Here is a 22,730-nt window from a genome sequence, read left to right as displayed (position 1 = left end):
GTTTTAAAGCCATTTTGTCATAATACTAAAGACCTGTCTTTGCATGGACTTTAAAACAGCAATGAAGTGAACTTAGTGAATTTACTTTGGGGCATCTCTGAGGGAAGCCAGCTTTGCAAATCCTCTCTTAGGGTCACTACAGAGGTTTCCTAGTTTCAAAATGCCTTAAAATTAATTTTAAAAAATGATCATGGAGAACATCAGCACCAAGGCTTCATGATCTTAACAAAATGAGGAGATATAATCTATGATCACATAGCTTTCATGCAACAGAATTAAAGCCTCCTTGGTTTTTTAGCCTCAGTATAAAGAGCATCAAGGAAAAATAAAACAACAGACATCTTGCCTATATTAGCTGGCTGAAGAAGTGTGGTTGTTGACCTGACTTAACTGACAGGCCAGCCATGAAAAAAGCCATAAAAATCCAGTGGAGGAACCTAAATTGTCTTCCTTCCTTACTTTCTTCCCTCCATTAAGGAAACAAGAGGTTGGTCAGAATTTCTATCCCTTGATGACCGTGAAACAAGAATGGAAGTGGCAGCCCAGACACCCTGAGACAGGGAATCTTGTTTGCACTTGGGTGTCTGCTTGGGGCCATCACCAACCAACAGTAGAGGGTCAAGTGGCTCCCACGTGACAGGTGATGCCAACCAGAAGACCAACTTCAAGTTCCCACCTTCTTACCCTCAGAAACACAGTATACTGGTGTCAGAAATCTTTGAGCCAACCCAAACTATACAGAAATACAAAAGACTAACTTCACTGTAACTCCTGACGTTTTCAGATGCCACCAGCATTCTGTCCATGATTTGATACTATTGATAATAAAACACTAGCTAAATACTCTCTAAAAGAAGTTATGCATTGAAAGAATATTAAAACAGCATGACTGAAAAATTATTGAGAATGACAATTTTTCCTACTTTGAAGAGTTCATGATGTATTACTCGACTTTTTTTTTTTTCAGAACAGAGAAGTGGTCCCACCTCAATATTCATACCAGATATGTTTGGATAATGAGTATAGTATCTTACTTCTGTATAACTTTTCTAGCTCATAAAACCAATTATATTACTCAAAATTCAACATGTACTTACACGGAAAAGATGGAAAACAAAATTCATAAAGTCCAGTGACCTGTAAACAGACAATAAGAACTCTCACTGACCTCCAAGCAAATGCAGCACCCGTGTACCTTCCAAGAGATGTATGGCTCTCACCCCCTTAGGCAAGGATTAGCCAATCACTACTCAGAATGTGTGTCGAGCTGAACAGTAATCAACTGCAGAAGTCAGAAGCTTCAAATCAGTAATAAAGCATTTGCATATGTTCAAGATACTATTATGGCAATTAATAGTCTCTACACATTCAAAAAGCAAGACAGTCCTTTTGTGAACAGGATCCCTCCCTTCCTTTCTGGAGGAGCTGTGGGGAGACATGGGTATATTCTAAGCTACTCTGATCTTCTTCTTTTTTATATGCAAAAGATTTTCTGACCAGCGGCAGATGCCTATTTGCAGGCACACCATAATGGGTCATCGAATTTCTGTTTGAAAATTCAAAAAGCACTCTTCTTATCTTATCATGAGCAAGGGAAAATAAATATACGCAACAGATCTAGGAGGGTTTTTTACAGGCTTTTTAGATGTCTGTAATATAATTAGAATAAAAAGGTTTCCCCTTTTAATCTTTCAGTTGAATTGCAATTTCAAAGAAATTGAAAACTCAAGAGGAAAAAAAGTCCAAGTTAAAGCATGGTTCTAAGCAAGGCTGGGAATGGGATGTAATTAAACACACCCTCTAAGAAGGGAATAGCCAGTGGCACTCTTGGTCGTCTCAAAGATACTCCAGAACCTTCCAGTCTATGAAAATATGCCAATCCTTCCTTCTTCAGCACTGTTCTGAGGACAGAATGTGGAGTGGGTGGGCACCCCAAAGAGGCTATGGACTCTCAGGTATGGAAGGCAGGGGTCCACATCCAGACTTCAGAGGGCAGCAAGCAGTGGACACGGGAGTGTCTGCCCAGCACCAGGCCTCCTCCTTCCAGCAGCCAGCCTGGATTGTTGTTTGGTGTCCCATTAACCCCGTCTCAGATTGAGACTCCAGCCCCGAGTCAGTGGGGAGCATGAGGAAAGTGACAAAGCTGTCCTCATATACTGGCCCCAGCCATCAGCTTAGGAAAGAGCACACAGTCCAACCAGGCCCAATGGAGCTTCGAGAGGGGGCCCAAACTGCATTGTCCTCCTCACTGGCTGTAGCGCAACACTGAGGCCACTTGTGGCCCCAGGTGGGGACGCTCCTCTGAAGATGGGACCAGCAGAGCCGAAGGGTAGAGAGAAGCTTGGTCTGTTATTGGGTTATCCAAATCTCAGGTCAAGCCACACCAAAAATCAGTCCCTCCAGTGGATTACGCTTTCTTCTATGTGGCAGTTTTTGTTCATGTTTCCAAAGCCAGTTTCAGTTGGATTTTCTGTCACTTGCAACTAAAAGATTCTAGACCAACTAAACCCAAAGTCTCCCCGGAATGCAAACTCTAGAGAATGTGGAGCAGCACATGGCTTGGGAAGGTATGATCTCACAGACCCTGGGCAGCCTGGAATTTCATGGGCTAGAGTCTGGAAATGGGGCCTAGGAATCTGTAGTTTAAAAAAAAAAACTCCCCAGAAATGAGGATGGGAAGCCAGGCTTGGAAACCCCTGACTCTGTGAGATGAAAGTATCGGGCCAGCAAGGCCAGGAGAAGCTCTTTCCATGGCAGACAAGCTGGGGATCGGGACTTGCCTTGCTTCATACTTCTCGTCGATAAAAAACAGCTGGATGCAGAAGGCAGTGGAGGTGCCCTTGTAGATGGGGCGGAAACTGCTGGCGTCCTCAGCCAGAGAGAGGGACAATGAGCTTCTATGGCTGATGTAGTAACCCATGTAAACCATACTGCTCACTTGACTGAGTTTTTCTGAGTCCTGCAACAAGGAGAGAGGACAAACCCAACTGGGAAACCCATTCATTCTCTGCAACTTAATGGGCTAGTGGTTGCCTCATCTCTACATAACACTGTTCCTGGGACAGATGTGACTGCCTCACCTGAGACAAACCATCCCGAGCCAGGCCTGGCTTTAAGGAGATGTTCTTAATGAGATTTCAAAACTCGTAAGGCTGGGAACCAGTTTTCCTGGGAAGGTCAAAAAATGAATGGTCTCGGTTGGCCTTTGATACAGGCTCCATGTTTTAACTGCATCACTGAGGGAACGTTGAAAGTAAAAGTGTCAGTTACTATGTCATGTCCAACTCTTCACGACCCCATGGACTGTAGTCCACCTGGATCCATGGAATTCTTCAGGAATTCTCCATTCCCTTCTCCAGAGGATCTTCCCAACCCAGGGACCAAACCTGGGTCTCCTGCATGGCAGGCAGATTCTTTTAACATCTGAGCTACCAGGGAAGCTCCTTGGTGTGTATAGTATAATAAAAGTTAAAATCATTATTAGCACTAAAAACCTATAAAGAAAATCAGGAGCCTCTTCTCTAGACAATGGGAAGAGGAGAAAGATTCTATCTACTGAAATGGTTGCAAATTATCAAAGTAGAAAGTGTAACTTCTAGGACCGAGCTGTGCGAGGGAGACAGCATAAAAGGCCTAATCTCAGTGGAATAAGGGTTATCAAGGGCGACCTGCAGAGCAGGTCCTAAGGAGGCAGCTCTGAACTGGGAGAGGGAGGCGGGAGGCCTGGGGAGGGCAGGGCATAGGGGTGCAGGTGGAGAAGAGTGAGCTGCATGGGCATGGGGGGGAGAACCAACCACTCCAGTGGCCTCGAAAGCCTTACCTCCACTTCACCAGTGTTCTCACTTGTGACTGGTGACAAAGCTTCCTCCACTGCAGCTTCTGTGCCTTTTCTCTGCAAATGACAAAGACAAGACGTGAGAATTAATCAATACCTGCAGTGGTTCAGAGCCCGAGTTCTGGTCAAATCCTGGCCTCGCTGCTTACCAGCCGTGTGACTTTCACAAAGTGAGCGAGTTTCCTCTATCACACAAAGCAGCTAGGAGCACCACCTGCCTCGTCTGATTGAGGATATAGTCAGGACACGTAGATGGAGAGATGCTCAGTTACCTCCCAACTCTCTGCAGATGCTATTAATATTTATCCTTCCTTCACTCTCATTTCTCTATGTATTTTGAAAGCTGCACTAGGGTTTTTAACTGCTCTGCGTGCTCAGTCACTTCAGTCGTGTCTGACTTTGCAACACTATGGACTGTAGCCTGCCAGGCTCCTCTGTCCATGGGATGTTTCAGGCAAGAATACTGGAATGGGTTGCCATTTCCTCCTCCAGGGGATTTTCCCAAGGCAGGGACTGAACCTGTGTTTCCTGTGTATCCTGCATTGCAGGCGGATTTCTTCACCCACTGAGCCACTGGGGAAGCCTATATAGTGCCCATAAAAATATCGTCACAATAAAAAGTGATGTGTTTCTACATGCCTCTCCCCTGAACCCGGGGCCACTCTGCCAACCATAGGAAAACAATGATCTGCTTTGTCGGTGTAGATTGTATGCTGATCTAGTTCTGGATTATCTATTCTGTTTGATTCATCTATTATTAACCTTGACATCATTACCACACTAACTCAGTTACAAGAACCTTATAATAAATCTTGAAATCAGCGGCATTAGTCCTACAGCTTGTTCCCTTTCCATAGTTCCTTTGGCTGTGCTAGGTCCTTCTCAATTTCATCTGAATTTTGAAATCAGTTTTCATTTCACTTGGGCTCCAAAATCACTGAGGGCATTGACTGCAACCATGAAATGAAAAGATGCTTGCTCCTTTGAAGGAAAGCTATGACAAACCTAGATAGCATATTAAAAAAGCAGAGACATCACTTTACCAACAAAGACCCATACAGTCAAAGCTATGGTTTTTCCAACAGTCATGTATGGATGTAAGAGTTGGACCATAAAGAAGGCTGAGTGCTAAAGAATTGATGCTTTCGAATTGTGCTGAAGAAGACTCTTGAGAGTCCAAGGGAGATCAAACTAGTCAATCCTAAAGGAAATCAACCCTGAATATTCACTAGAAGGACTGATGCTGAAGCACCAATACTTTGGCCACCTGATGCAAACTGCCAACTCATTGGAAAAGACTCTGAGGCTGGGAAAGATTGAGGGCAAGAGGAGAAAGGGACAACAGAGGATGAGATGGTTGGGTGGCATCACCGACTCAATGGACATGAATTTGAACAAACTCCAGGAGATAGTGAAGGACAGGGAAGCCTGGTGTGCTACAGTACATGGGGTCACAAAGAGTCAAACACAACTTAGTGACTGAACAACAGCAACAAAAATTAGTTTTGGCTGAGATTTCACTGATAAACTGACATCTTGAAAATACCGAGTCCTCAAAATTATGTATGGGGATATTTCTCCACCTATTTAGGTCTTACTTCATTTTTCTCAGAAATGTTTTGTAGTTTTTAGTATACAGGTTTTGAACATCTTTTGTCAGATTTATGTATCTACTGTAAATGGTGGGCTTCCAGGTAGTGCAGTGGTAATGAATCTGCCTGCCGATGCAGGAGACCCAAGAGACACAGGTTCAGTCCCTGGGTCAGGAAGATCTCCTGGAGAAGGAAATAGCAACCCACTCCAGTATTCTTGCCTAGAAAACTCCATGGGCAGAGGAGCTTGGCGGGGTACAGTCCATGGGGCTGCAAAGAGTCAGAGGCGACTGAGCATGCTATATTGTAAATAGTATTTATTTAAATTTCTCATTGTTCATTACTCTTGTGCATAGATAAAATTGAACTTTGCCTATTAATTTTGTATATATTTAGCAGTTTATTAAATTACTTATTAGTTCTATGGCTATTTTATAGATTCTAGATGACTATGCTGCTGCTGCTAAGTCGCTTCAGTCATGTCTGACTCTGTGCAACCCCATAGACGGCAGCCCACCAGGCTCCCCCATCCCTGGGATTTTCCAGGCAAGAGTACTGGAGTGGGGTGCCATTGCCTTCTCCGCTAGATGACTATGTTATCCGCAAATTGAAGACAGTTTTAATCCTTCCTTTCCAATCTAGATGCTTTTTAAAGTATTTTCTTGTCTTTTTCACCAGCTTGAACCTCCAGAATAATTATGAATTATGAACAGATATTCTTGTTTCTGACCTTGGTGGAAAAGCATTCAGTCTTTTACCATTAAGGAGGATGCTAGCCACATGCTTTTCAAAAATAACCTCTATCAAATTGAAGAACTTCTATTCCTAGTTTTCTGAGAGTTTTCTGAGGAATGAATGTGACTTTTCAAATACTTTTCCAATATTTAAGAGATAATCATACAGGTAATCCTTGTTAGAATGTTAATATGGTGAACTACTTTCACTGATCTTCTTATAATTGTATTTCTAACCTTGTAACCCAGAATAAACCCTACTTGGTCATGATGTATTGTCCTTTTAATACACAAATTCAATACAAGATTTCTATTTGAATTTTTCCATCAATGTTCATGAGAGCTATTGATCTGAAGTTTTATTTTCCTGTAACGTTGTCTGTTGAGAAAGATCATACTTTAGATGACTTGAATCCTTTAAATATCTTGAGACTTATTTTCTAGCTTGGAATATGATCTAACTAGGTAAATATTCCACATGGATGTGGGAAGATGTATCTATTGGGTCGTGTGCTCTATTAAGTGCAAATTGGGTCAAATTGGGTAGAGTGTTCTGCTGCTGCTAAGTCGCTTCAGTTGTGTCCGACTCTGTGAGACCCCATAGACGGCAGCCTACCAGGCTCCCCTGTCCCTGGGGTTCTCCAGGCAAGAACACTGGAGTGGGTTGCCATTTCCTTCTCCAATTCATGAAAGTGAAAAGTGAAAGTGAAGTCGTTCAGTCGTGTCCGATTCTTCGCGATCCCATGGACTGCAGCCTTTCAGGCTCCTTCATCCATGGGATTTTCCAGGCAAGAGTATTGGAGTAGGGTGCCATTGCCTTCTCCAGTAGAGTGTTCTATTAAGTGCAGATTAGGTCTAATTGTCAATAGTGTTCTTAAAATCTTCCACACTCCTATTAATTTTCTGTCTACTTGTTCTATCTGTGATCAAGGGAGGGATACTGAAGTTGTCAAATATAGTTGCTTATTTATTCGTCTTTGCAGTTCTATCAGTTTTTGTTTCATGTTTTGTGAAGTTCTATGATTAGGTACATAAATACTTAAAACTGTTATGTCCCCTTGACTTTCGTTGTTCCTGGTAACATTCCCTCCTCTGAAATCCACTTTGTCTGACATGAATGAAGCTACTCTAGTTTTCTTTTGATCAGTGTTACCATGGTGTGTCTACATGAATGCTTTTCATTTGAACCTATTCTGTCTACTCAAAGTGCATTTTTGTGACCCACATATAACTGTCTTGCTTTTTAACTGAATCTATATCTGCTTTACGTGTTCTTTAATTGGGATATATACAACAACAAAAAGACCATTTACATTTAATGCAATTATTAATATGTGTAGGATTAAGTCCATCATCTTGCTGTTTGTTTTCTATTTGTCATATCTGTTCTTTATTCCCTCTTTCTTTTTTTAAAAAAATTTCTCAGTGCACCAGCCCCAAGCATCCAGCATCATGTATACCTGTGGCGGATTCATGTTGATATATGGCAAAACCAATATAATATTGTAAAGTAATTAACCTCCAATTAAAATAAATAAATTTATATTAAAAAATAAACTGCCACGCTAAGAGGGGAAAAAAAATTTCTTTGCTGTCTCTTGGATTAATTGTATATTTTTATAATTCCACTTTACCTCTTTGTAGGCTTATTAGATATAACTTTCTGAATTTGATTTGTAACTTTCTTTCCTTTTTTTTAATTTCGAGAAGCCTGGCAGGCTGCAGTCCATAGGGTCGCAAAGAGTTGGACACGACTGAAGCGACTCAGCATGCATGCACACATACATTCCTCCTGCCCTGTGCTATGGCCAGGAACTCTCTCAAGGCAGGAGGCCAGCACAGTCAGAGGGCTCAACAGAGTTGTTTCCCACATCTTAAGCGTCACTCTCATTTGTTACCTGATGAGCAGAGTCTTAAAACTTCCTTCATATACTTTGGCAATGTTTTTTCAGGCAGGGAAGTAAATCTAGTCTCTAGCTCCATTTGTGCCAGAAGCAGAAAGACCTCTTACTAAGTTCTTTTTATCACTTCCATTCATCAGCTTCCTCTCCCACACTCTAGTCCATGCCATACAACCTTCTTTAAAAGCTTCAGGGGTCCCTCAGGGTCCCTCTCCTGGGTGGTTTTTCACCCTCATTTCCACGTCCTGAACTAGCAGGCTTTCTTCTTCCCATGGAGTACCGTCTCCTGAAGGCTGAGGCTGTGTTTTAGCCCCATGAGCACCCTCAGTCCCTAACAGAGAGTTCAGCAATTATGTGTGTCCAACCTCTGTGCAGAGACAAAATCAGTCTTCAAAACACAATACCACCCAGCTAATAGGTTGGGTCCTATTGTGGTCTGTGGTACAGGAAGGCATTTTTCATAAAGACCATGAAGGCAGAGTGAGCCAGGTGGCCTAGTGCTAAGATAAAGGTCCTCCCTACCTCCTTTTCTTTCCAAGATCTTCTTCACATGAGCTGATGGGCAGGGGGAATCTTATTTTGTCCAAGATTGGAAAGGAGAAAAAAAAAGGAGGGGGGAGTTGAGGGCTGGAGTCCAGGAAGCAATGACACTGCACTAGCCCCCATCCTGGTCTCACACAGACGGAAGAGTCAGAAGGACCAGAAAGGGCCCGGGCCATGAAACACGTGCTGGGACCCTGGCCACATGCAGTGCTGAGGCAGGGCTGGGCTGCTCATGGTAGCCAGAGGTAAGCCTGTTCATGCTCCCCACCTCTTCGGTGAGGCTTGTTATAGAGGACACAGGGACTTGCCCCGAGGTCCTGCAGGAGCAGGTGAGGACCCAGAGCCCAGTCTATATGGGTGTTTCTATTTCTAGGAATCATCAGTGGTCAGAGGGTGGCAGAGCTAGAATGATGGCTGGATCCCCGGCCCATCCCCAAATCCTATGTCCTGTATGACATGGCTGATTGTGCCTCCTTCAGTGTGGGGTTTGCTCCCCTGTAGACTCTTGAGAGTCCCTTGGACTGCAAGGAGATCAAGCCAGTCAATCTTAAAGGAAATCAAGCCTGAATACTCACTGGAAGGACTGATGTGGAAACCGAAGCTCCAAAACTTTGACTACCTGATGCAAAGAGCCGACTCATTGGAAAAGACCCCAGTGCTGGGAAAAGGCAGAAGGAGAAGAGAGCGACAGAGGATGAAATGGTTGGATGGCATCACTGATGCAACGAACATGAACTTGGGCAAACTCCAGGAGATGGTGAGGGACAGGGAAGCCTGGCATGCTGCCGTCCATGGGGTCACAAGGAGTCAGACAGGACTTGGCGACTGAACAAATGGTCAGGGTAGCAGCACTCGTAGAGCAGGAGGTGGGGGTGAGGTGGAGAGGGATCCTGCTAAAGGCAGGCCAGGGAGCTGCAGCGGGTGCTCCTGAGGGGCCCAGTCAGGCAGGGAGAAGACGCTGCCTCACTGGAGTCTGCGGACAAGGTGCATTTTCTACTGGCTTTATGCACATCAGCATCCTGAAACCAGGGAAGAGTGAGGAGGCAGGGGGAGAAGGGATGGGATTCCACCGTGAGCTGAACTCTTGAAGATGTTGCGATGTTCTGATGTCTTATGAACATGCAGACTGTTTCGCCCTTGCCTTGGTCCCCAGCAGGCCTCCCCAGGGAGGCCTTTCCCCGCTCAGGAGTCACTCCAGCACCAGGAGCATGCCTGACCTGACGGTGCAGCAGCCCCAGGCCCTCCTCGGGCTCCGGATGGGCAGATCATCTCCTTTACCTGGATGCTCTCCCTGGTCTCCAGCGACACAGCTTCCTGCGGCTCCTTGACTATTTTCTGGGATTCCTCGCCGCTGTTCTCGAGCTTGGAGTCTTTAGGAGAAAAAGTGACAGAAGGACAGAAAAGATATGATCGATGTCCACAGAGCAGAAGACACTGGTGGCAGCGTGGTCGTGTGTTTCTAAACTGCAGCACATCTGAAGGCTCCAATTGCTGGGGCAGCACTGCGAGGAGGGTGGGGGAGAACAGGGTCTGTGCAGCCCACCTGGACTCTGAGTTCTCCATGCCACATTCACACGATGGGGTCCAGTGGTACCCAGCCCTGCGGGAGCTGCGGGGATAAACTGAGGCCAGGGTGGGCCTGATGGGCTGCCAGTGACTGAGCTCCGTGATTCTTTCATGGGAGCCCCTTTGAGGTTATTACCCTCTTGGATGGCAGGCTTTCAAATGATTTTAAGACGGAGTGGGGAATTAGACCGCAGTCAGCCGTGCCCGTGCTCTCAGGACACAAATGAGCCCAGGGCTGCTTTCTCTCTACATGGAAATACTGTGAACAGGCATCTGAAAGCAGGACACTCACGTTTATACTTTCTAAGCAAGAACTAGAGCTGAGCTTATGTTATCACTTTAATATGTTGTGGAAAGTCAATAATCAGGGTGGTGTTCATGTACGCAGTGTTCACGTGTTTGTAGCATTCACCAAAAAATAGAGAAGAAAAGAAGTTTTCCCATGTGTCTAAAAAGCTATTCCCCCTCCTTTCCTTCTTCCTCCTTCTGCTCTTTTCTTTATTCCTGTCTCTCTTCCTGTCTTTCTGCCCCCAACCCCAGCCCTTCACCCCCTGCATCTCTCCTCTTCCACTGTCTCTCCCCCTTCCTCCGCCCCCACACCCCATCCTCTCTTGCTCCCTCTGTGTCTGCTCCACGGAGGCACCTCAGCCCTGACCCCTGCTTGCAGCCTCTGAGCCTCAGCTCCTTCCAGCCCTAGGATGCTCTGCCAGGGGGCTGCCTCTCCCAAGAACTGTCCACACAGACACAGGAGGGACCCTAGGCCTGCAGGAGGCCCCAGACACTGGGCTGCCGGTGTGCCCTGCTGCCCCATCTTCCCGTTTCTAAGCATCACAGCAGACAGGATGGGGCCAGAGGCTGCGACCCTCTCTGTGCTCCCCCTCACACTCAGCCAGAGTCAACGGGTCCTAAAGATTACCTCTAGACCCCGCATATGCACTGGCTCACACACTATACACTGCTTCGGGCAAAGACACAGACGAATGAAATGGAATGAAATTCTAAGTAAGAGAAAAGTCAGATGCCCAGAGAGGTGGAAGGGGAGAGATGAAGAAGCACATGATGTTGAAGTTACCATGAGAGAATGTCACCCCGGCAGAGCAAGAAGCTCTTCTATGTGGAGAGCAAGTGACACGAGAGAGGACAAGGGACTCAGAATCCCTGCTCTGAAGAAAGATGCTATGGGGACAATGAACCCTAGTGTGTTCCTAGCACCTGAAAACATCCTGCTCCCTGCAGAACTTTCCAGTCGTCTGTACAGTGTTTCCAGTGTTCTCAGGCTGGCAAGAGTAGAGGGCTATTTAGGCGAATTTAGCTTGTTGTAGTGATACAGCTTGTGTGCAGTAGAGTGCACATGAATCTCTATGTGTATCGGCTCCCATGTAACAAGCACGCAAATGAGTACTAAAGCTTTTCCAGAGCCCAGAGATTTCCCTCACCTGCTGCCCAGCCAACACACCCCTTAACAGTAGCGGCTAGGGCTACCCACTCCAGTATTCTTCCCTAGAGAATTCCATGGACTATACAGTGCAGGGGGTTGCAAAGAATCAGACACGACTGAGCAACTTTCACTTCCACACACACACACACACACACAAACACACACACACACACACATTGGTTGTTGTTGTTTAGTCACTCAGTTGTGTCTGACTCTTTGCAACCCCATGGACTGTAGCCCACCAAGCTCCCCTATCATGGGATTCTCCAGGCAAAAATACTGGAGTGGGCTGCTATTCCCTTCTCCAGGGTATCTTCCCCACCCACGAATCAAACCCGGATCTCCTGCATTGCAGGAGGACTCTTTACTACCTGAGCCACCAGGGAAGCCCATTTTAATTAGGACAAAATTACTAAAAAGCCAGAAATTTCAGAGACTGGATTAGATTTGCAGTCAACAATTAATCCTGGAGCTCTCACTGTCTGACAGGCTAATGCTCACAAGACAATTACCAATGACAACGACTAATTGTCTGGGCTAAAGTGTCATGGGTGCTGCCGCTTATTCTGAAGCAGCTGCTGTGCTCGTCCCCAGAGGTGGCTGCATTTCAGAACTGGGCGAGGTGAGGCCACGTCTCTCCTTCCCGTGTCTCTGGGGTTTTGTGGGGTTTAATTAGTTAATGTTCTTAATGTGCCCTGAGATCCTCAGACGTGAGGTGCTGTCCCGGGGAAAGTCAGGCAGTGGTTTTATATGACACGCAGCTAGAAACATGACTGAGGCTGCAATTTAATTGTTATTCTATTTGCTTACATCACCTAAGTAACTTGGAAGTCACGAACCAGGGCTTTATTCTAGTGGGAGGGAAGGCACCGTTTGCTGGCACTTTCTCTCTGAGTGAGACTGAGAAGGGGCTATCTGAGGAGGGGTTACCATGATATGAATAAAACATCACATTATCATCCCAAGGGACAGCACCCACTATTGCATTCCTAACTTTGTATTCTTTTTCTTAAAGAAACTTTCCAAATTGTCTAAACCTGAGGTCCCACCAGACCTGGTTCTGCCCTGCTCTTTATCTAACAGGAAAAATACGTGAAAGTAGCTTTGCCGTGTCCGACTCTTTGTGACCCCATGGATTATACAGTCCATAGAATTCTCCAGGCCAGAACACTGAAGTGGGTAGCCTTTCCCTTCTCCACGGAATCTTCCCAAGCCAGGGATTGAACCCAGGCCTCCTGCATTGCAGGTGGAGTCTTTACCAGCTGAGCCCCAAGGAAAGCCCAAGAATACTGGAGTGCATAGCCTATCCCTTCTCCAGTGGATCTTCCCGACCCAGGAATCAAATCAGGGTCTCCTGAATTGTAGGTGGATTCTTTAACAACGGAGCGTTCAGGGAAGTCCTTTATCTAACAGGGAAAATACATAGGGAAAGCTAAATAATACATTTTGAAGGCTTTGGGGAAAAGTAACAGTATATGATTTAGTGGTTTTTAACTTAAAAAAATAATAATCAAAAATCCTACAAGATTTTTCTTTTTTGTGAAATGAAATAAAGTGATTCTAAAAGAGTAATGGAAGAGAGTTAGTCAACAAAATTTTAAGGAATAAGAACAAAGAGTCCAAATTTTCTACCGAGTATTAAGACATATTATAAAGCCATAGTTATTAAAACTGCAGGTTATCAGGAGCAGGAACAGAACAGAATTGAATCCAAAAAAGAGCCTAAACATTCATACACAGTAAAGGTAGCATTGGTGCAGAAGAATAAACAATACAATAAACAGTGCTAATCAAATGGGAAAAGAATTAATTTGGGTCCCTATTTCATATAATACACAAAGATCATTCAAAGATAAATTAACAGCTTAAAGTTTTTTTAATACTTTTAAATTATGAGAAGAAAATAGAATCTTTCTCTCTATTATTTTAGGGGTGGACAAATCTTTCCTTTTAAATGCAGAAGGCAGAAGTCATAAAAGAAAAATATTGACATACTTGACCCCATCACAATTTAAAAGTTTTATCAAAAGAACCCTAAAGTTTTTCTTAAATAAGTAGATACACAGAGAAAATATTTGCGACACACATAATAGATCAAGAACTGAAGTCTAGGGGAAGAGGAAAAAACCAATAGGCAAAGAAAATGAATGGACAGGAGATGCAAATGACCAATAAACACATAAAACGTGTCCAACCTCAGTAACAGTCAGAGAAATGAAGTTTAAACAATGATATCTCCTTTCACAGCTATCATACTGTCAAAAGTTAAACGTGCTGACAATACTAAGTCCTGGAGAACTAGGAGAGGCTCGGGAGGAAGGCCACCGTTGTGGCCACGCTTGGTATATTTCCAAGCCAGCAAGAGCAGTTCTGGGAACATAGCCTGTGGAAATGCTCGCAAGGGGCCCAAGGCGATGTGCTTGAGAATACCTACTGCAGCACGGTTTGTTATATGAAATAGTGGAAACAATTTGCATCCATCTGAGGACAAGTGTGGCACATTTCATAGAGTGAAATCCTATCCAGAAGATAACAGGGGCATCCCAGACCTAAGCTTATCAACATTATTAGATCTCAAAGAGCTGAGTGAAGAAGCAAATTTCAGAACTTCGTAAACCCAAAAGGTGCCATTTATGTAAAAAAAAAAAAAAACACTGCCAGGAAATGGTAGAATTTTTCCGATGAACACGTGGACTTCATATAAAAGCATAAAAAGAAGTCTGGATGGATGCCTACTAATGTTATAACAATGGCCATTTCTGGGAATTGAGAGGGAAAACCAGGCTGGGACATTGATCCAAGGGAATTCAACTCTAACTGCATTATCCTAACTTTTTAAAGGATGAGAGTTTCATGCATTAACTCAATTAAGATCTCCCCAAAAATGTCTAATTATAAGAGTAATTTCATTTCAGAATATTACAAAACAGTTATTTTGTTTAGTATTTTAATATTACGGCTGATTTCAGAAAAGACTGACAAATGAATTTAAGCCCTCACCTTTAAAAAGAGGAAAAATTAAAGGTTCAAGTTAAAACATTCATTCAACTGAAGCTGAGTGGAGAACGAGGAGTTGCAGTCACATGAGGTACCCAGCGGCACCAGAAAACCAGACAGAGGTAGTCCTCACTCTAAGAGGCTCACAAGTGATCAGGGCAGGTGGGTGTGCATGCACACACTCACAACCCCCCACATACACTCCTAACTACCTTGCAGTACGGAAGTTGCTGAAGCAGAGGTATGAACAAGGCACATTGCTCACTTATTTATGCATTCATTCATTTAAAAATTTATGTTTTATACCTATCACCTGGTGCACATTAACAAACTGGATGTTGAAGATTCAGCAGTGAATGAGACTAACTTGCCCTTCCAAGTAAAGTCAGTAAGAGAAGAAGAAATAGTAAGATGTACTAGATGGTGTGTAGAAAACAAGGGCCTGGGAGCTGCTTCAGTCTGAGCAGTCAGTGTCCTATCGTGTATGTAAAGTGAAAGAGAAGGTGTTAGTGTCTCAGCTCTGTCCGACTGTTTGTGACCCCGTGGACTGGTAGCCCACCAGGCTCCTCCATCCATGGGATTTTCCAGGCAAGAATACTGGAGTGGGTTGCCATTTCCTTCTCCGGGGGAATCTTCCTGACCCAGGAGTCGGACCCAGGTCTCCAGCATTGCAGGCGGACTCTTTACTATCTGAGCCACCAGGGAAGCCCGTTGGACGTGTAAACTGAGATCTAAAGGATAAGAAGCAGCCTCAAGACAGTAAGAAGACGGAGATGGTGAGCAGACATGCGTTCATGGACTGCTGAAGTGTGAGGGTGTCCTTACTTCCTGACCTGTTTCCTTCCTTGCTTTGCCTCCAGCCCTTTGGTCTTCTTTGTAACTGTGTTAGTTTCCTGTGGCTGCTGTGACAAATGCCCACTCACGTGGTGGCTTAAAACAACAGAAATGTATTCTTCCAGAGTTCTGGATGCCAGAAATCCAAAATCAGTATCTCTGGACAGAAGTCAAGGTGTTAGCAGGGTCAGGCTCCCTCTTTCAGGATAAATCTCATCTCCAGATCCTTCATCACATTGAGGAAGACTTTTTACCAAAATGAAGGCAGCATCTACTCGTTCCAAGGGTTAGGGTGAGAACGTCCTTTGGGAGGTCATGTTTCCATCTAACCTCAGAAGCACCTGTTGCTGCCTGGATGCTCTGTATCCACTTAAGGGCTTTCCAGGAAGGTCAGACTGAACTTGTCCAAATCAGAAGTCACAGCGTCTCCACCAGATGATTCATTCATGGTTTTTATTTCCATCTGGCAAGACGGTTCCACCAGCCACCTGGCTTCTGAAGACACCCTTGAGGCTTCCCTCTTCCACAACCCTCCTTCCCCATATGCAGTAAAATATCAGGTTCCATTAATTCTCCAAAATATCTCCCAAGTTCATTCGCAGTCACGGCTCTGGTTCAGCCCCTTCTCATCTCTTTCCTGCACACTCTAGTGGTCCCTGGGAACTCTTCCTGAAAACTAGAAGTTGATGGTGTGGCCCTTTCTAGTTCAACATTCCCAGGCTGCTCATCAGATAAGCCATGATAAAGAGGAATCTTGATTCTTTGCTTCACCTCCCTCTGTCTCCTGTCCTACTTCCTCCCTCCTGCTGCCCTCTCCCTTCCTGCTCCAACAACACTGAACTGGTGCTCTCCCCTCACATGCCCTGGTCTCTAACACCTCCTTGTTTTTGCCCATGCACAATGTCTTTCCTCCGTCGAAAATCTTTCTGCTTCTTCATCTACAAAGCTCCAATTTGTTTTTGAAGTTCTGATTCAAAAGCTTTCTTTCTATGAAGTTCTATATTGATGTTCCCAAGATGAGTTAGGTGTAATTCTGCTGGGATCTCCACACAATTTTCTCTTCTTCAAAACAATTCTCTGATTGTAAATTCATTTGTCTTGCATGTTTATCCTAACATTAGGCCATGCGGGGCTCACCACATACTGGATCAGGCTCCCAAAGACTAGTATATGGGATATACTTCGTATTGGCGGAGTGACTGGCAGGAAGCTGAGGATAAAGTCCATACAAAGGAAAACAATCAGCAAACCACATGAGAGCAGGACAAGGTGCTTTTCCATATTTTTCAAGGACACTCTTCCTTTCTGGACTGCAGGGCAGCCTCCAAGCCATATAACATGATGAACTTGAGCTCACTGTCCTGATATGAGACTATAGGTTTTAGCCTCAAACAGGCTAAACCTGGAGTTTGTGTCTCTGGAGGACAGGAGAAAGAAGATCATGACAAAAATCACCAGCCTTATTTCTCTTCTGTGAGCATGGGTTGTAGTCATGACGCTCATTTTTCATCCTTACTCTGTTCAAGCCCTTTGTCATGTAGTGTCCCCCACTCTGATTCCGAGCTCAGCCTGGGATCTCCTTTGGATAAGTGACATGTATTAGTTCAATGCCCAGACCTCAGGAGGCTTTGTGTGTTTCCACTCGATCTCTGGTGCCTCTGCCATTACCATGATAACATGTCCCATCCAGCCTGCGAGAGGCACATGGAATGGACCCAAGGCCAGCCTAGATCTGCCAACAGGCAACCAACCCCAAGATAGGTGGGAAGACCCAGCCACAGTCAGTAGAGCTGTCTAGCTGACCCCAGCTGTGTGAGTGTAGGACACTGCTGTGCTTCTGTAGTTGTTTGTTAGGAGCATTCTTGTGGTAATGGACTATTGATACAGTCATAAAACATGATACAGAGAATCAACTCAATCCTGAACCTGGTTCTCTGAAAAATGAAATTGACACTGGTGAGATTAAGAAAGGAAAAGACATACAAGAAAAATACCAGGAATAAAACATAGAAACATGGGGAACATCTATAGTACGATGGTAGATATAAACCCATAAGAAAATAAAATGAACTAAACACTAAAACTAAAAGATAGCAGCTATTACACTAGATAAAAACAACAGCCAAATTTATGCTGTTTATAAAAGACACACCTAACATGTAAGAAAACAGGAAGGATGGAAAGAGATATGGCACGCCTACATGAGCTAGAGAAAGCAAGCGTGGCTACACTAAAATCAGAAAAAGCAGACTTTAAGGCAAAAACCTTTCACCAGAGATAAAGGACACTTCATAACTGATTTTTTTAAGTTCAAGGAAACATGACTTAAAAATCATGCACCTAATAGCATGGGCTCAAAATGCATAATGAAACAATGACAGATAGGAGTAAAAATTTATATATCTACAATCAAAGCAGAAGAGTTTAACAGACCTCTCATGAATTGATTAAACAACTGATGCGGTCAAACGGATAAAATATTTGACATTGCTATCAAACATAATCCTAAATATAGAACCTTGTAACTAACAACTACAGATTATACACTTTTTTCATGGACTCAAGGAATATTTACCAAAATTGACCATAAGCTCAACAAAATTTAAAGGATTAAAATCACACAGGAGAGGTTCTCTGACTAATAAATAACTTTCTAGGAGCTGCTCCTGCCTGGTAGGGAGCAGGTCAGAAAACTGAAACTTGGGTAACTTTCATGTTCCTATAAATGCTACACTCAACCAGAAATGTAGTCTAACCTGTTAGCCAATCCTCAAATGCACAACACTGGGCCTTCTTACCCCAAACCAGGGTGATGTGAGACCTGGCCAGCCAGATATTTTCTCTTTTTCTCTCCCTTATTCTTTATCCTATAAAAGCTCCCTGCCTTTTTTGTCCACTTTGCAGTTCTCTGAAAAGAGACCATCCACTTCATGAAGTATTAAAGTTTATTTATATCACCTAAATTGTCTTCTTTAATCATTTTGTGTACATGTTAGTCGCTTAGTCGTGTCCAACACTTTGCCACCCCATGGGTTGTAGCCTGCCAGGCTCCTCTGTTCATGGAATTCTCCAGGCAAGAATACTGGGGTGGGTTGCCATTCCCTTCTCCAGGGGATCTTCCAGTATATGTGTGTGTGTTTGTGTATGTGTGTGTGTGTGTGTGTGTGTGTGTGTGTGTACACACACTGGAGCTATATATATCTATATATGTATATATACCAGCAATTGTACTCTAATCATTTTTAAACCTTCATATACTAAACAATGTTTTTCTAGAAAAATCTAATCTCCTAAAGTTGATTTGAAAGAAACAGAAAATCTGAATATGTTAATAACCTTGAGGGGAAAAAGAACATTGTCAGTCATGAACCTGAAGTCAGAAGCCAGCTTCCAAGGTGACTGTCCCTGGTCTTCCACTGGGTGAGCCCACGTGTTCCTGAAAGTTTGAAAATGCCCAGAGCCAGAGCAACGTGCAGTGAAGAAAAGGCTTGCAACCTGCAGCGAAATAACTGGCTTCGTGTTGGGCTTAGAATGAATACATCTTCCTTTGCTTGCTTCCATGAGCAAAGACTGTGATTTTTAGCAACTGCCTCCTTAGCTGCTTGCTCGCTCCGATTAAATTTGCTCTGTGATATTTTAAGAGTTGTCGAAACCCCTGTGTAAACAGACACGAAACTCTTGGTGACCCCCGTGCAATGGGTGCAGCCCACTGCCAGCCAATTTAATCAAGGGAGAATTCAGAGTATTCATCGTAAGCAATTGATTTTCAAGAGAAAAGTCAGCAGGATCAAACAGCCTGTTGGGATGAAAACCCTCTGAATCACCCCTATCACCGTGTTTTCTAGCAACTAACTCCTGACTCCATATAGCGTAATGGCCAAATTACTATAATTATCCTGCAACACAAGTGCCATATCAACATTATTTTAAACATGGATTTTTTGCATAATCTTTCATTATTATCATTCAGCCTCCCATTTGGAAATGGAAAACAACAACAAACTGTGATCTACCCCCAAAAGAAGAAAGGTCACCAGAGAGAACAAATAAAAGGGCTATTTACATGTGAATGTGGTAAGAGAGATGTGTTTTACAGTCAAACACACTCTTGAAATTCATTAAATGCCTTCTCCCCTGCTTCATAAATATGGGCAAAAGACATGTTGCCTACTGAGAAAATAATCCCAGTACATAATGATCATAACGAATATAAATAAAACCACTTTTCTTTCAAAGACCTCAAGGCCCTATGTACAAATACATTTGTATTTCAACCACTGAGAAATGGATCTGACTGGTGAATACAGCGGAGTCATCACTTAGCTAGTGGCTCCCAGAGCTGATTAGGGGGGTAGGACCCTTTCTCCCAGCCATCCAGCTCCCTGCAGAATTGGGGAGTCTTCAGAGGGTGCCCTCATTTGTCCCTGCTGTTTTTAAAGGTATCCAAAAGGGGTTAGAAACCAGCAGCTGAATGAAGACGGATAAGTAATCAAAAGACTTCCTGGGGCAATGACCCTAACAACACTGGTTTCCAGCCATGACTGCCTCCTTTCTGGTATGTTACCAGCCCAAGCCCGGAAAACTCATGCAAGCGTTTATACTGTTAATGAAGTTAAAGTCTGTATTCTAAGGCAAGTCAAGGAAAATCTAAACATAAACATTTTTCTATGTCCCTTGTTATCCTCTCTCTCCTCTTCTATGTTATGCGTGGACCAAACTCCTCATTAGTAGAAACACCTGGTCAACTATATAGAGCAACATTCTCTCAGTATCCACAGAACAACTCCTTAAAAGAAAACATTTCTGGGATTCCCTTGTGGCCCACTGGTTAGGACTCCACGCTTCCAATGTGGGGGACTCACATTCAGTCCTTGGTTGAGGAACTAAGATCCTTGAAGGCATGCAATACTACCAGAAAAATAAAGAAAGATAATATTCATTCTTGATCTTGTAAGGGTTTATGATGAGTCACCACTTTGTACGTACTATGATACTGAATGGTTTGCCTTGGAAACAAACAGAGATCATTCTGTTGTTTTTCAGATTGCATCCAAGTACTGCATTTCAGACTCTTTTGTTGACTATGATGGCTACTCCATTTCTTCTAAGGGATTCTTGCCCACAGTAGTAGATATCGGTCAGTTCAGTTCAGTCACTCAGTCGTGTCCGACTCTTTGTGACCCCGTGAATCGCAGCACACCAGGCCTCCCTGTCCATCACCAGCTCCCGGAGTTCACTCAGACTCACGTCCATCGAGTCAGTGATGCCATCCAGCCATCTCATCCTCTGTCGTCCCCTTCTCCTCCTGTCCCCAATCCCTCCTGGCATCAGAGTCTTTTCCAATGAGTCAACTCTTCACATGAGGTGGCCAAAGTACTGGAGTTTCAGCTTTAGCATCATTCCTTCCAAAGAAATCCCAGGGCTGATCTCCTTCAGAATGGACTGGTTGGATCTCCTTGCAGTCCAAGGGACTCTCAAGAGTCTTCTCCAACACCACAGTTCAAAAGCATCAGTTCTGTGGTGCTCAGCCTTCTTCACAGTCCAACTCTCACATCCATACATGACCACTGGAAAAACCATAGCCTTGACTAGATGGACCTTGGTCGGCAAAGTAATGTCTCTGCTTTTCAGTGCTCTATCTAGGTCATAACTTTTCTTCCAAGGAGTAGTTCATAGTTCAGCCGCTCAGTCGTGTCCGACTCTTTGCAACCCCATGAATTGCAGCACACCAGGCCTCCCTGTCCATCACCAGCTCCCGGAGTTCACTCAGACTCACGTCCATCGAGTCAGTGATGCCATCCAGCCATCTCATCCTCTGTCGTCCCCTTCTCCTCCTGTCCCCAATCCCTCCCGGCATCAGAGTCTTTTCCAATGAGTCAACTCTTCGCATGAGGTGGCCAAAGTACTGGAGTTTCAGCTTTAGCATCATTCTTTCCAAAGAAATCCCAGGGTTGATCTCCTTCAGAATGGACTGGTTGGATCTCCTTGCAGTCCAAGGGACTCTCAAGAGTCTTCTCCAACACCACAGTTCAAAAGCATCAATTCTTTGGTGCTCAGCCTTCTTCACAGTCCAACTCTCACATCCATACATGACCACAGGAAAAATCATAGCCTTGACTAGACGGACCTTAGTCGGCAAAGTAATGTCTCTGCTTTGGAATATACTATCTAAGTTGCTCATAACTTTTCTTCCAAGGAGTAAGCGTCTTTTAATTTCATGGCTGCAGTCACCTAGCAAAGGAATGCTCAAAATTCTCCAAGCCAGGCTTCAACAGGCTTCAAGTGAACCATGAACTTCCAGATGTTCAAGGTGGATTTCAAAAAGGCAGTGGAAACAGATCAAATTGTCAACATCCGCTGGATCATCGAAAAAGCAAGAGAGCTTCAGAAAAACATCTACTTCTGCTTTATTGACTATGCCAAAGCTTTTGACTGTGTGGATCATAACAAACTGTGGAAAACTCTTCAAGAGATGGGGATACCAGACCACTGGACTGGACTCTTGAGAAATCTGTATGTAGGTCAAAAAGCAACAGTTAGAACCAGACATGGAACAACAGACTGGTTCCAAATAGGAAAAGGAGTACGTCAAGGCTGTATATTGTCACCCTGTGTATTTAACTTATATGAGAGTACATCATGAGAAATGCTGGACTGGATGAAGCACAAGCTGGAATCAAGATTGCCAGGAGAAATATCAATAACTTCAGATATGCAGATGATACCACCATTATAGCAGAAAGCAAAGAAGAACTAAAAAGCCTCTTGATGAAAGTGAAAGAAGAGAGTGAAAAAGTTGGCTTAAAGCTCAACATTCAGAAAACGAAGATCATGGCATCTGGTCCCATCACTTCATGGCAAATAGATGGGGAAACAGTGGAAACCGTGAGAGACTTTATTTTGGGGGGCTCGAAAATCACTGCAGATGGTGACTGCAGCCATGAAATTAAAAGACGCTTGCTCCTTGGAAGAAAAGTTATGATCAACCTAGACAGCTTATTAAAAAGCAAAGACATTGCTTTGCCAACAAAGGTCATCTAGTCAAAGCTATGGTTTTTCCAGTAGTCATGTATGGATGTGAGAGTTGGACTATAAAGAAAGTTGAGCGCCGAAGAATTGATGCTTTTGAACTGGGGTGTTGGAGAAGACTCTTGAGAGTCCCTAGGATTGCAAGGAGATCCAACCAGTCCATCCTAAAGGAATTCAGTCCTGAATAGTCATTGGAAGGACTGATGCTGAAGCTGAAACTCCAATACTTTGGCCACCTGGTGCGAAGAACTAACTCATCTG

The 22,730-nt window shown here is 44.0% G+C and overlaps 1 protein-coding gene across 1 annotated transcript in view; it reads right to left on the bottom strand.

Annotated features, from left to right (window-relative positions):
• The window catches only part of CFAP61 (cilia and flagella associated protein 61), a 250,124-nt gene that overhangs the window by 172,025 nt on the left and 55,369 nt on the right, over window positions 1-22,730 (bottom strand). Inside the window, exons 9-12 of the mRNA XM_060397508.1 lie at window positions 9,884-9,975; window positions 3,821-3,892; window positions 2,781-2,959; window positions 1,098-1,137 (exon numbers count right to left, since the gene is read on the bottom strand). Coding sequence (XP_060253491.1) covers window positions 1,098-1,137; window positions 2,781-2,959; window positions 3,821-3,892; window positions 9,884-9,975 — 383 coding nt within the window. The remainder of the gene's footprint in view (window positions 1-1,097; window positions 1,138-2,780; window positions 2,960-3,820; window positions 3,893-9,883; window positions 9,976-22,730) is intronic.

The sequence above is a fragment of the Ovis aries genome, chromosome 13 (assembly GCF_016772045.2).
Source record: "Ovis aries strain OAR_USU_Benz2616 breed Rambouillet chromosome 13, ARS-UI_Ramb_v3.0, whole genome shotgun sequence".
NCBI classification, from domain to species: domain Eukaryota; kingdom Metazoa; phylum Chordata; class Mammalia; order Artiodactyla; family Bovidae; genus Ovis; species Ovis aries.
This window is presented reverse-complemented; position numbering and strand designations above follow the sequence as displayed.